The 12,400-nt window shown below is 43.4% G+C and overlaps 1 protein-coding gene across 2 annotated transcripts; it reads right to left on the bottom strand.

The window, feature by feature from the left end:
• Window positions 1–247: 247 nt before the first annotated feature.
• On the bottom strand, window positions 248–10,780 carry C5H6orf141 (chromosome 5 C6orf141 homolog). Of its 2 annotated transcripts, none has more exons than XM_019028722.4 (4): window positions 9,492–10,780; window positions 8,598–9,287; window positions 6,013–6,293; window positions 248–645 (listed from the first exon to the last, which is right to left on the bottom strand). In XM_019028722.4, the coding sequence occupies exon 1, from the start codon at window positions 10,372–10,374 to the stop codon at window positions 9,640–9,642; it is 735 nt and encodes a 244-aa protein (XP_018884267.2). In that variant the 5' UTR covers window positions 10,375–10,780; the 3' UTR covers window positions 248–645; window positions 6,013–6,293; window positions 8,598–9,287; window positions 9,492–9,639. The 2 variants fall into 2 exon arrangements, with proteins under 2 accessions (XP_018884267.2, XP_018884268.2); XM_019028723.4 differs by having other exon boundaries at window positions 8,598–8,703; window positions 9,492–10,770.
• Window positions 10,781–12,400: the final 1,620 nt, after the last annotated feature.

Genomic DNA, 12,400 nt, shown 5'->3' with positions numbered 1-12,400 from the left:
AGAGGTTGCAGTGAGCTGATGTCGTGCCACTTAACTCCAGCCTGGGCGACAGAGCAAGACTCTGTCTCAAAAAAAAAAAAAAAAAAAAAATTTACTCTCACAATGAATGCATTTAGTTGAGTTTATGTGTGAGACAGAGAGAGAGAGAGAGACAGTGACGGAGAGACAGAGATATTAGAGGGACAACACAGAGGCTTTTCAATGACCTTCCACACAGAAAAAATAAAGAAAAATAAAAATGTGGTAATTTGAAAATCACATCTGCTTTATTAAAATTTAAGCAATAATCATGAGAATTTTTTAGAATTTAGAACAACAAATTTTTTTTCAGATAGAAGCATTTTATCACTAACTACATGACAGTAATAAAAAGCAGAGGCCAGGCTCGGTGGCTCAAGCCTGTAATCCCAGCACTTTGGGAGGCTGAGGCGGGCAGATCACCTGAGGTCAAGAGTTCGAGACCAGCCTGGCCAACAAGGCAAAACCCCATCTCTACTAAAAGTACAAAAATTAGCTGGGTGTGGTTGCAGGCGCCTGTAATCCCAGCTACTCAGGAGGCTGAGGCAGGAGAATAGCTTGAACCCGGGAGGCAGGTGGTTGCAGTGAGCTCAGATCGTGCCATTGCACTCCAGCCTGGGCAACAGACTAAAAAAAGAAAGCAGAAAGACTTTTAGTCTGGCTTTATCATTGTTTTAAAATCTCTAATGACGATGCACTGCTTATTGTTCTCTCCTGAGCAAACCCCACCCATTGCCTGGTCCTTAGCATGCCACTGAATATATAGGTCAGAGAATCCCTTCTTCCACTCCAACAGAATCCCAAACAGGGAGAAAAATGACCAATCTCTTTCTTTTCTTTTTTTTTGAGATGGAGTCTCACTCTGTCACCCAGGCTGGAGTGCGGTGGCGCAATCTCGGCTCACTGCAACCTCTGCCTCCTGAGTTCAAGCTATTCTTCTGCCTCAGCCACCCGAGTAGCTGGGATTACAGGTGCGCACCACCGCATCTGGCTAATTTTTTGTATCTTTAGTAGAGACAGGGTTTCACCATGTTAGTCAGGCTGGTTTCGAACTCCAGACCTCAGGTGATCCACCCACCTCAGCCTCCCAAAGTGTTGGGATTAAAGGCATGAGCCACCGCACCCAGCCTGATCAATTTCTAATATAAGCTTATTTCATTTGTAACTTTGTACGTTATTCCACCCAGTTAGGATAGAAAGACTGTAGGATAAACCCTATAACCTCAGGAGCCTGGGATAACATTGAGGCTGGATTGGAAAGTCCATAGGTTGGCTTAGGGCTTTTCCTGACACAGGGACACCAGTTAGAGAATCCTTACAGAAGCTGACTGCATTCCAAAGTTCTCCCTGAAAGTTCTCTAGCTTTGTTAAAAATTATGTGGTACCCCTTATGCCTCCTTTTTCCTCTTCCAAGTAAGCTGAATTCAAGATACCCAATTGTGCCCACTTTTCCAGGGACCTCATGGCCTTTCCAAATAAGCTCAAAGTCACAAGATGTTTTGAAGGTAGAAAATGGCCTAAGGATGGTCCAATGGTCACACAAAGCAAATTTAACACTCAGGGGTTTGGGCCAGGAACAAGTCACGCAGTCTAAAGGTAATGCTTATGTATGCTATAACCCCAGTGACCACTAGATAATACCCCATGCCTAGGTGGACTTATGCAGACTTGACTTTGCTTTCAGTAAGTAGCACTAATCCATTACATAGCATTTTGGATGTCAACAGGATTAAACTATGCCAAAGCATATTTCACTTCCAGAAAAAAGCTACTTGCAAGGCTGCATTCTGGATGTTTCTAATAAACAAGTATAATGTGATTATCTCCATAAAAGAAATCTGTGACTAAATCTTCCAGAATTTTATGACTGAGTTTTTCAGTTTCTAACTCTGTCTTTAGGATTGGTCTAACATAAATGAAAGACTGACTATATATATATATATATATATATATATATATATATATATATATATATATGGACAATGACCAGATCATATATGGTAAAATATGAAAAAAGACAGAAAAGAGTCTTAGTAAAAACCACTGGTTTGGATTTGATTGTTTTGTGTGTGCTGTATGTCTTCTGCTCTTTGTCATTAAAGACTAAAGCCTAATTAGATTGAAGAGTAAACTGAAGGCTGGGCATGGTGGCTCATGCCTGTAATCCCACCACTTTGGGAGGCCAAGGCAGGTGGATCACGAGTTCAGGAGATCGAGACCATCCTGGCTAACACAGTGAAACCCCGTCTCTACTAAAAATACAAAAAATTAGCCAGGCATGGTGGCGGGCACCTGTAGTCCCAGCTACTCGGGAGGCTGAGGCAGGAGAATCGCGTGGACCCAGGAGGCGGAGCTTGCAGTGAGCCAAGATCGTGCCACTGCACTCCAGCCTGGGCAACAGAGCGAGACTCCATCCCGCCCTCCCCCCAAAAAAAATACGAAAAGTAAACTGAACACACTACCACTACCACTAATACTAATTATAATAATAATAGTTACTTTTGAGTATTTATTATATGCCAGACACTGTTCTAAGAATTTTTTATTCACCTTAATCCTTGAAAAAAACTTATGAGGTTGATACCACCTATTACAGAATTCCAACCTACAAGTTTTGTGACAAGGAAGTCACAACCTGGGAAGTCAAAACACAGCCTCTGGAGCAATCAGCTCAAAAGGTCAGGACTTGGTCAGTGACTGCCAGCTTCTCTCTCTCTCTCTCTTTTTTTTTTTTTTTTTTTTTCCAACTCAGGGCCTACCTGAGAAATCCCTAAACTAATCATGTAAGAAGTTGTCCTAGATCACCTGCCTCCAGCTCCCCCCATGCCAATAGGCTCCAAGCAGAACATAACTAAAGCCTTTCTTTTTCCACTATTGTTGAAGAGTAATTGCATGGGACAGAGTTAAACAGCAAGGAAAACTTTATTCAAGACTATTGCATTAGAGGCCGGGCATGTTGGCTCACACCTGTTATCCGAGCACTTTGGGAGGCCAAGGCAAGTGGATCACTGAGGCCAGAAGTTTGAGACCAGCCTGGCCAACATGCCCAACACCCGTCTCTACTAAAAAAAAAAAAAAAAGTGAAAAAAAAACCATATTTGAGTGTAATGGCATGCACTTATAGTCTCAGCTACTCAGGAGGCTCAGGCAGGAAAATCACTTGAACCCGGGAGGCGGAGGTTGCAGTAAGTCAAGATTGTGCCTCTGCCCTCCAGCCTGGACAACACGGTGAGACTGTCTCAAAAAACAAACAAAAAAAACAAGAACTATTGCATTAGGGGAGAGAGATTGAACTTAATTCCTTTGAAACAAAAGGTGGAAATGTTTTAAGCATTAAGGTGAGCTAGAGAAAAACTACGAGACAATGTTAAAAGGGACATTGGTCAATGTGATTATGCCATCTATGTTTGCTGATTGGCACTTTGAGAAGCTGGGCTTCCACCCTCCCACAGAGACTGATAGTTAGAGACCTCTGAGTTTTGTTTGTTTGTTTGTTTTCGGTGATTACACTTCAGAGTAATGGCTCCTAGGTCCTCAAGAAAGACATACCTGGATCTTTCTTAGATTTACATTTCAAAGGGGCAGAGAAATAATTTACAATTGAAAGTCTTCTAAAGTAAATGCTCTAAGAAAAGGAAAGTCAGGGACCTAAGTCAAGAAGAAGCTTATCTAAAATTTAGTCAAGCTGAGGAATGGGTAAGATCATCTTGGCCACTACAAAGCTTTCCTATTGCCCTACCTGCCTTCGCTTTCCTGCCAAGCACAAATGATGTTGGCTGACTCTCTTATTATAGCAAGCTCTGCAAACACAGCCTCTGTTTGTTCTATTTTGGGGAGGGCTGCCGTCTCCTCAAAATACTCTTGTTCTGTTTATTTATTAATTATTATTATTATTTTGAGATGGAGTTTTGCTCTTGTTGCCCAGGCTGGAGTGCAATGGCGCGATCTCAGCTCACTGCAACCTCCGCCTCCCGGGTTCAAGCGATTCTCCTGCCTCAGCCTCCTGAGTAGCTGGGATTATGGGCATGCACCATCACCTCGGCTAATTCTGTATTTTTAGTAGAGATGGGGTTTCTCCATGTTGGTCAGGCTGGTCTTGAACTCCTGACCTCAGGTGATCCACCTGCTTTGGCCTCCCAAAGTGCTGGGATTACAGGCGTGAGCCACCGCGCTTGGCCTCTTGTTCTGTTTTAAGGTTAGAAATGTAAGTTTGAACTTGGTTAGTTCCTTGCTTTGAAGATAACCAAGTCTTAATGTTTTGTTTGTGACTATTGGCTGCATAATGCCTGAAAACCAATCATAACTCCTTACTCTCTCCAAAGTAATCTGGACTTTATCTTCATCTAGAGAAGTAAATTCACAGATTTGCCCTCCCTAATTACAGAGCAAAGTACTGACTGCAGTTATAGAGATGTCATGGTGTTCAAGAGTCACAGCCCTTTGTTTACTTATCTGAATCAGTTGATTCAAATTCTGGCTCCACCTTTTCCCCACCCCTCTCAATTCATCACAAGTGGCTGACAAGTTCTGACTCAGCCTGCAGAGTTGCAATTGTGCAATGTCTTAATGACTTCCTGCTTTTTCACCTTTACAGGAGTTTTTCATAATGTATTATTTCATATTCCTAGACAACAAAATAGCCATATTCCTGAAATAGTTTGAAATTCAATGATGAGTCAATGGTTCATTAGGACAAACTTTGAAATAATAAGGCTCTTTAAAAAAGACACTATAAAGCTTCATAGAGATCTCTTCGCCAATTTACCCATTCATATCCTCTATCTTTCACCTTCCTCTAATCTTTAACTGTGTTCAAAACTCTATGAATTATTATCTTCATGGCATTGTTAACAATTAATTGGGAATACAGAATAAAAAAACTTTTCAGTTTTGGTAAGTGACAAAATAGGATACAGAACTAAATATATGAGAATATGTCAGTGTTTCTCAAATTATGTGAATCATCCAATGATCTTGACAAAATGCGAATTCTGATTCAACAGATCTGGAATGGGACCTGAGATTCTACTTTTCTAAAAACCTTCTTGGAGATGCCCATGCTGCCGTTTCACAGAATGCCCATCTTGAGTAGCATCAGTATATGTTTGTTTATATACAGATAATATTCAGAAAATATACAGAGGTTACATTAATACTACTTTATATAGTTTATGCTTAGAAAGATGTATGTATATATGTAGGTATATTCACATGAAAATACAATAAAATAAAACCATACTTGGCCGGGCATGGTGGCTGATGCCTATAAGCCCAGCATGTTGGGAGGCCAAGGCAGGAGGATTGCTTGAGTCCAGGATTTTAAGACTAGCCTGGGCACGCCAGGTGTGCGGTGGCTCACGCCTGTAATCACAGCACTTTGGGAGGCCGAGGTGGACAGATCACGAGATCAGGAGATCGAGACCATCCTGGCTAACGTGGTGAAACCCCATCTCTGCTAAAAATACAAAAAATTAGCTGGGCGTGATGGCGAGCGCCTGTAGTCCCAGCTGCTCGGGAGGCTGAGGCAGGAGAATGGCATGAACCCGGGAGGCAGAGCTTGCAGTGAGCGAAGATCGCGCCACTGCACTCCAGCCTGGGCAACAGAGCGAGGCTCCGTCTCAAAAAAAAAAAAAAAAAAGACTAGCCTGGGCAACATAGCAAGGTGCTGTCTCTATAAAACAAAAACAAAACAAAATAAAAAATTCATGCTTGAAACTTGCCAAATATTAAAAGAGATTTGGGGTCATCTGTAAATTTTTGTTTCCTTTATTATATCTTCCTTTTCTTCATAATATTTTCCCAATTTTTATGCAGTGTATACAACTGTTTCTTTTAATAAAAAGTTTTTTTCTTTTTCAAAGCAAAGAGCCACATCAAGTTTTATCACCAAACACTGGTAACATCCAACAAAAATAAGTAGTAAGTCAAATGTAATGATTCCCAAAAGGAGATCATGGTTGTAAACAAAGAGTTTTAAGAGAGGATAACACTTGCCTGATCCTGGGGGTTATGCGATTCTGACATTTATCTTATGGTCACTGGAGTGGCTTCTGGAAGTCTTTGATGTGGTTCATCCACCTAACACAATTTTAGATAATCATGTTTTTCAGAGGAGTAGAGGTAAGATCAAAGAGCCAAGACCCAGTCATTCTCAGAGATTTCTTAGTATTGAGGATGCCCAAGTTTCACTTTGGATGCACTCCCAGGACATTTGTAAACGGGATAAGATTTCTCAGGCTCTTCAAATAACAGGGTTCTGCTTGGATCAGGAACACCTGTGAAGCAAATTCAACAGTATTTCGACTTACTACTTTTTGTTTCCAATGAAAAGGAACTCTATATTAAATGAAATCTATAAACATGTTCTAGGCAGTTAATAGGGAAGTTGAGTAAGCACTTTAAAAATAAATTTTCATTGCTTGAAACAGTGAGAAAAGGAAAAAAAAATCACTTAAAATTAACTCAAACAGGCCGGGCGTGGTGGCTCACTCTTGTAATCCCAGCCCTTTGGGAGGCCGAGGCGGGTGGATCACAAGGTCAAGATCGAGACCATCCTGGCTAACACGGTGAAACCCCGTCTCTACTAAAAATACAAAAAAACTAGCCAGGCATGGTGGCGGGTGCATGTAGTCCCAGCTACTCGGGAGGCTGAGGCAGGAGAATGGTGTGAACATGGGAGGCGGAGCTTGGAGTGAGCAGAGATCGTGCCACTGCACTCCAGCCTGGGCGACAGAGCAAGACTCTGTCTCAAGAACAAAACAAAATTAACTCAAACATATTTGGTTTAAAGGAGTTAAGCTAACTTGACTAAATACATTTTTGGCTGAAAGACAAAATGAAAACAAATTGTGTCTATTCTGCTTTTCTAGACAACAGGGCATCAGATTTAAAATCCCAGAGGGAAAACAAACTAACCTGACAGGTCAAAGAAAGTATTCAAAGCTCCCATCTGCCCAGAACTAGGCGGTATGTAAACTCTTTTCAGTGACTGTTAAGCATAGTGTACCTTAATCCTTTGAGCTTTACCATGAGTCCCTACAGAAGATGTGAAGGTCATTTCTAAAGAATTTAAGAAATATACTTACTGATCCATTAAAGGTTAGGAAAAGCTAGAAATAAGTCCTTTCTTTCAGGAGTAGAGAAGAGTCTTATTAAAAACCACCGGTTTGACTTTCATTAGCTTTCTTGTGTTATACAATTTCTGCTCTTTGTTACTAAACAAAAGACTAAAGCCTAGTTAGGATGAAAAGTGAACTAAATAATAACCGTGCTAATAATAAAAAATGTAACTAACTTTGAGGATTTATTGTATGACAGGCAGGGTTCTAAGTATTTTCATTTAATTTAACCCTAAAAAAAAAAAAAACCCTCTATGAAGTTGATACTATTTATTGTCCCCACTTAACAAATCAGGATACAGAGGCACACAGAGATAAGGCAACTTGCCCAAGGACACAAGTTAATAAAGAGGTAGAGCCAGTTTTGAACCCAAGCAGCTAAACTCCAGAAATTGCCTCCAGAGAAGGCAGCTGAGTGATGCTACTTACCATTTTTGGTTATTGTGAAAGAGACTTTTTTTGTTCTCTATATTCAATGATTAGTCACCTGGGACATGTGATGATTCAGCCAAATTAATAAGCTCAGGTCTGAAACTTACATGCCAAGCAAATTAATCTCCTACTGGAGTCAGGGAGGGTTGTTAAGGAAAAGAGATTCATTTTAAGGGATGAATCTTTTCTACCTGTCAAGCAGTTTTAAACACAGATGAGCTCAGATGCTGAATTCCTCTCCCAAGTGAGGGTCTCACAGGCCTAAGAACTGCTAGTGATGATTCTCCAGCCAAGAGGCCTTGCAGAATTCAGGAACATTAAGGTGATTCTAGTACTTCTCATAAACATGAGTTAGAAAACCTAAGATATTGGCCAGGCATGGTGGCTCATACCTGTAATCCCAGCACTTTGGGAGGCGGAGGCAGGAGGATCACCTGAGGTTGGGAGTTCAAGACCAGCCTGGCCAACATGGAGAAACCCCATCTCTACTAAAAATACAGAATTAGCTGGGGTGATGGCACATGCCTGTAATCCCAGCTACTCAGGAGGCTGAGGTAGGAGAATCGCTTGAACCCTGGAGGTAGAGGTTGTGGTGAGCCAAGATCGTGCCATTGCACTGCAGTCTGGGCAACAAGAGAGAAACTCTGTCTCAAAAAAAAGAAAAAAATAGAAAAAGAAAGAAAACCTAGGATATCCTCAGGCATCTTTTGACCCCTAAGTAAGGGTCAAATAAATCCTCTAAAGGCCACCCCAAACCTTTAGGAGGGAGATTATCACATTCTTCATCCACTTAGTAAGCATATGCAATTACTAGCTGTGCGACTTAGACATGCTACAAGACCTCTAGGCCTAGGTTGGCTCATGAGTAAAACAGGGGCATCTTATCTATCTGGCCTGCCAGGAGGCAAGAGGTAGATCAGATGATCTTCTGAGAACACTTCAAGCTCTAAACTAAAAATGAAGGCAAAAGGGAAGACTGGGGAAGGAGGCACTTTTCAACCATTTGCTCATCAAAAGCCAGAGTCCTACCTGCTTTGTTAATTCTTGCAGTAAATACTCCTTCAGGTGGTAAAGTCAAGCAGTTCACCTGGAGAGGGCTGCTTTGCTCCTCACAGAGCTTCAACCAGGCCAACTACTAAAGAGTTAATTCAGATAGTATTTAATAATAAAGAGGAACAAACAAAATAAGAAAAATTAGTTGTTTCAGTAGTACCAGAGGAGATTTTTTTTAACTACACCAGGAGAAAGGTATTTTCAATCTATTCTTGACTACAAGTCTCATTAATGAAGAACTATGGAAAAGAATAAGACATGCATTCATTTTATGGCAAACTACATATCGTTATCTACCTTTAGATCAGAACATTTACATGCAGTATTTTTAATATTAAAATTAAAATGTATGATAAATGCATGTTTACAGGACTAAATTAGCTATTGTTTGCGGTAAAGCCTTTGTAAATGGAATTTCATGTTGAAATCTTAGTCTTCTGTCCCCAACTCCTTCTTTCCCTAGCTCCTCTCTTTTTCTTTCTAACACTGAAATGTGGGGGAGAAAAATGAAAAGTGCACATCAGAAGAGAGTCACTTGCTGCTTTGGTTTTACTTTCCCATTTCTTTTTACTTTCTGTTTTTGGCTTTTAAAACAAGCCTCTTCTCCACCCACTCCCACCCTCTTTGCAGAGAGCAGACTTCAAACTTCACTTCTGTTTCTAGGTCCTAAAGAGAAACAAGAGGGTGGGGGGAACAGAAAAGAGATCAGTTGAGAGTTATTCCAAAATGCAAATTAACAACAGGTTTTCTCATTTCAAAACTCCCACATTCTGCCAATCTGAAAATATCTTTTCTCCCCCTCTTCTGAATGACTTAGGTTCCCAGACAGCGAAGGAATTCAAGCCACAAAGGAGGTATTATGCTGCTTACAGTTCTTAATCTGCCTCCCCGAAGCGCTGCACCAGCCTCTCAAAAGCTTCCTTCTGTAGGTTAATTGCAGGTTGGAGCTCCCAGAATAGCATTTTCTTTTAAGGATGATCGCTCATCCACCATCCCGGAACATTTCTCGGGCTACTCATTAGAGTTTAATTTCCTCGAGCCAAGTCCCTGGAGACGGTGAAACCCTCCTCTCCGCGGCGTGGACGCGGGGTGCCCCTGTTCGTGCCTGGAGAGCCCGGGATTCAGCAGGGCCCCAGCGTTCCCCAGGCTGTCCCTCTCTACTGCTGCGAAAAGTGAGCGCGATCACGGAGTGCTCCTCAGTCCTCGTGGTCATGCGACCCTTGGCCCAGGAGGTCTGCAACACTTCTTGTGTTACCTGATAATCCTCCACCCGCACAAGCACGTATTTGGGCGGGTCTGCTGCGTCCCGCGGCGGGGCTACACGCCTGCCAGAAATTCGCTTTTCTCGTTGAAAGACAGAAGGGTAGTTGGGCTCCTCGCCGTGGTCCTCTCCACCCGCATGAGGAAGGTCCTCTGCACCGGCCACCTCTTCCCGTGCAGGGTCCCCTCGAGTCCCTAACCACCTCTCTGGGTGCAGGAGAAAGAGCACTTTCTCTCTGACCCAGGACTCACGGTCCAATTCCTCCCCGGCCCGAGGTCCGAGGGCCCGATCTGCCGATCTGTCCTCGTGGCCGCCGCCCTGGCTTCGGCTCGCCCCTGCCGTCGCGGGATTCCGGGCGCCCGGAGCTAGCGGAGCCCCGCGCCCTACCTCCCTCGGAAAAGGCCCGAGGTCCCCCAGGCTGCGGTAGGAGTCCATGGGATTCGCAGCTTCCTGAGGCCCCCGGGTCTCCATCCTGGCAAAAGGGTCATTCATTCGTTCCTTCTTTGACCGGTTCAAGCAGCAAGCGCCTGCTGAGCTCCGGAAAGCGCGGGACCACCAAGCCCTGGGTGTGGCCTCTGCTGCAGCTCCGGACTCCCAGCCCTTGAAAGCTGAAGACTAGATCAGCCCCAGGCTAACCGCGTGCGGAACCCGCCTCCTCACCCTCCGCCTCTCCCACCTGGCGGCTGTCTAGCCATTCAGAAGCTTGATACAAGCCCCAGTCACTCCTCTTCTTCCTCCTACCCCTGGCCGGAGCCCTGCTCCCTTTGTCATTCGCTGATTCAGTCCCCTCTTACTTTTCACCTCTATCCTAGTTTCCCACCCACCTTTCGTTTTTCTCCGGAGCTGAGGCTCAAAGGACACCCTCGCACTGCGCCCTCACTGAAATGCCCCGAAGTATGTTTGCTTTCCAAGGACGCTCCTTGAGGTGAAGGAACAAAGAAGTTTGTGTGCATTTTAATTATCTGATCTAATTCTGAAAAGGGTTTTTGTCCATTCCGAATCCACTCTCACCATGCTGCCAAAATAATGGAATGTAGATCAAAGGGTCAGACTGAAAAGTTGAAGCCTTGGAGAAACTGGTTTTGGTTTATTTGTCCTTCTTTCTTTAGAATGCCAGAATCTGTAGCTCTGGAGGACAATGGTCACACCTGTGTCCTCCTCCTCCTCTTCCTCCTCCTTCTTTTTTCCCTCTCTCTTTCTCTCTCCCTCTCCCCGCTCCCCCTACCTCTTCCCCCACCCCCCCACATTAGATATGGTCTCGCTCTGTAGCTCAGGATAGAGTGCAGTGGCGCAGCCTCGACTTTCCAGGCTCCCACCTCAGCCCCTCAAGTAGCCGGGACTACAGGCGCGCACCCCCATGCCCGGCTTCTATTTATTTATTTATTTATTTATTTATTTATTTATTTATTTATTTTTTAATTTTTTAATTTTTATTTTTCTAAGAGAGGTAGGGGTGGGGCTCTCCTATATTGCCCAGGCTGGTCTGGAACTCCTGGGCTTACGAGATACCCAGGATCCCCCACCCTACCCACACACCCACCTGGGCCTCCCAAAATTCTGGGATTACAGGCTTGAGCCACGTCCCTGGCCAGTCTTCATTTTGTGTGTGATCAACGCTTGTCTCAGGAAGGTGTAGTCTTTGATTTAAAACAAGCTATAAAACAGAAGCAAAACAAACATCCAAATGAATTTTTTCAGGACTTAAAATTGTTCGTGTTTGTGTCGTTTATAAAATTCCCTCTGCACCCACCCGTCCTCTTTAAACACAGGGGTTAAAAAAAGTTAAGTGTCTCTGGCGAGGCTTTTAGAATTTACCCATAGGCAGGCCCACTGACCACTACTCTTTGCCTAAGGTTTACCGGGGAGGCTAGGTCATAGAAAAAGAGCTCAGTTTGTGGTTGCCAGTTCATCCTTAGCTGTTTGTTTTATAAAAAAAAAACCCACTGATGGCTGGGTGTGGTGGTTCACACCTGTAGCCCCATCATTTTGGAAGTCTGAGGCCGGTAGATCACTTGATGCCAGGAGTTTGAGACCAGCCTGGTCAACATGGTGAAACCCAGTCTCTACAAAAAGTACAAAAATTAGTCAGGCATGGTGGTACACACATGTAAGTAATCCCAGCTACTTGGGATGCTGAGGCACGAAATCCCTTGAACGGGAGAGGGGGAGGTTGCAGTGAGCCAAGATCATACCACTGCTCTCTAGTGTGGGTGTTAGAGCAAGAATCTGTCAAAAAAAAAAAAAAAAGAAAAAAAAAGAAAGGAAAGAAAGAGAAATCTAAATCCTGCCTGATTTAGAAAAATGAGTGCAATGGTGAAAAATTCTGCCCATATGTAAAAAACAAAGTAGTATAGTGAGATATTTGGAAAGGGAGGACTTTTGATATCTGCCAAATCATATAAAGAAATAAAGTGATAGAGGAGGAGTGAGAAAATCTGGGTCAGACCTGGGTGATTAGAAGCCTGACCTTAGTGGGCACAGTGGCGCCTACTGGTAATCCCAGCTGCTTGGGAGATTG

This window comes from Gorilla gorilla, chromosome 5 (assembly GCF_029281585.2).
Source record: "Gorilla gorilla gorilla isolate KB3781 chromosome 5, NHGRI_mGorGor1-v2.1_pri, whole genome shotgun sequence".
Taxonomy (NCBI): domain Eukaryota; kingdom Metazoa; phylum Chordata; class Mammalia; order Primates; family Hominidae; genus Gorilla; species Gorilla gorilla.
Note: the sequence above shows the minus strand (reverse complement) of the source record. Positions and strands in the feature narration are given on the sequence as shown.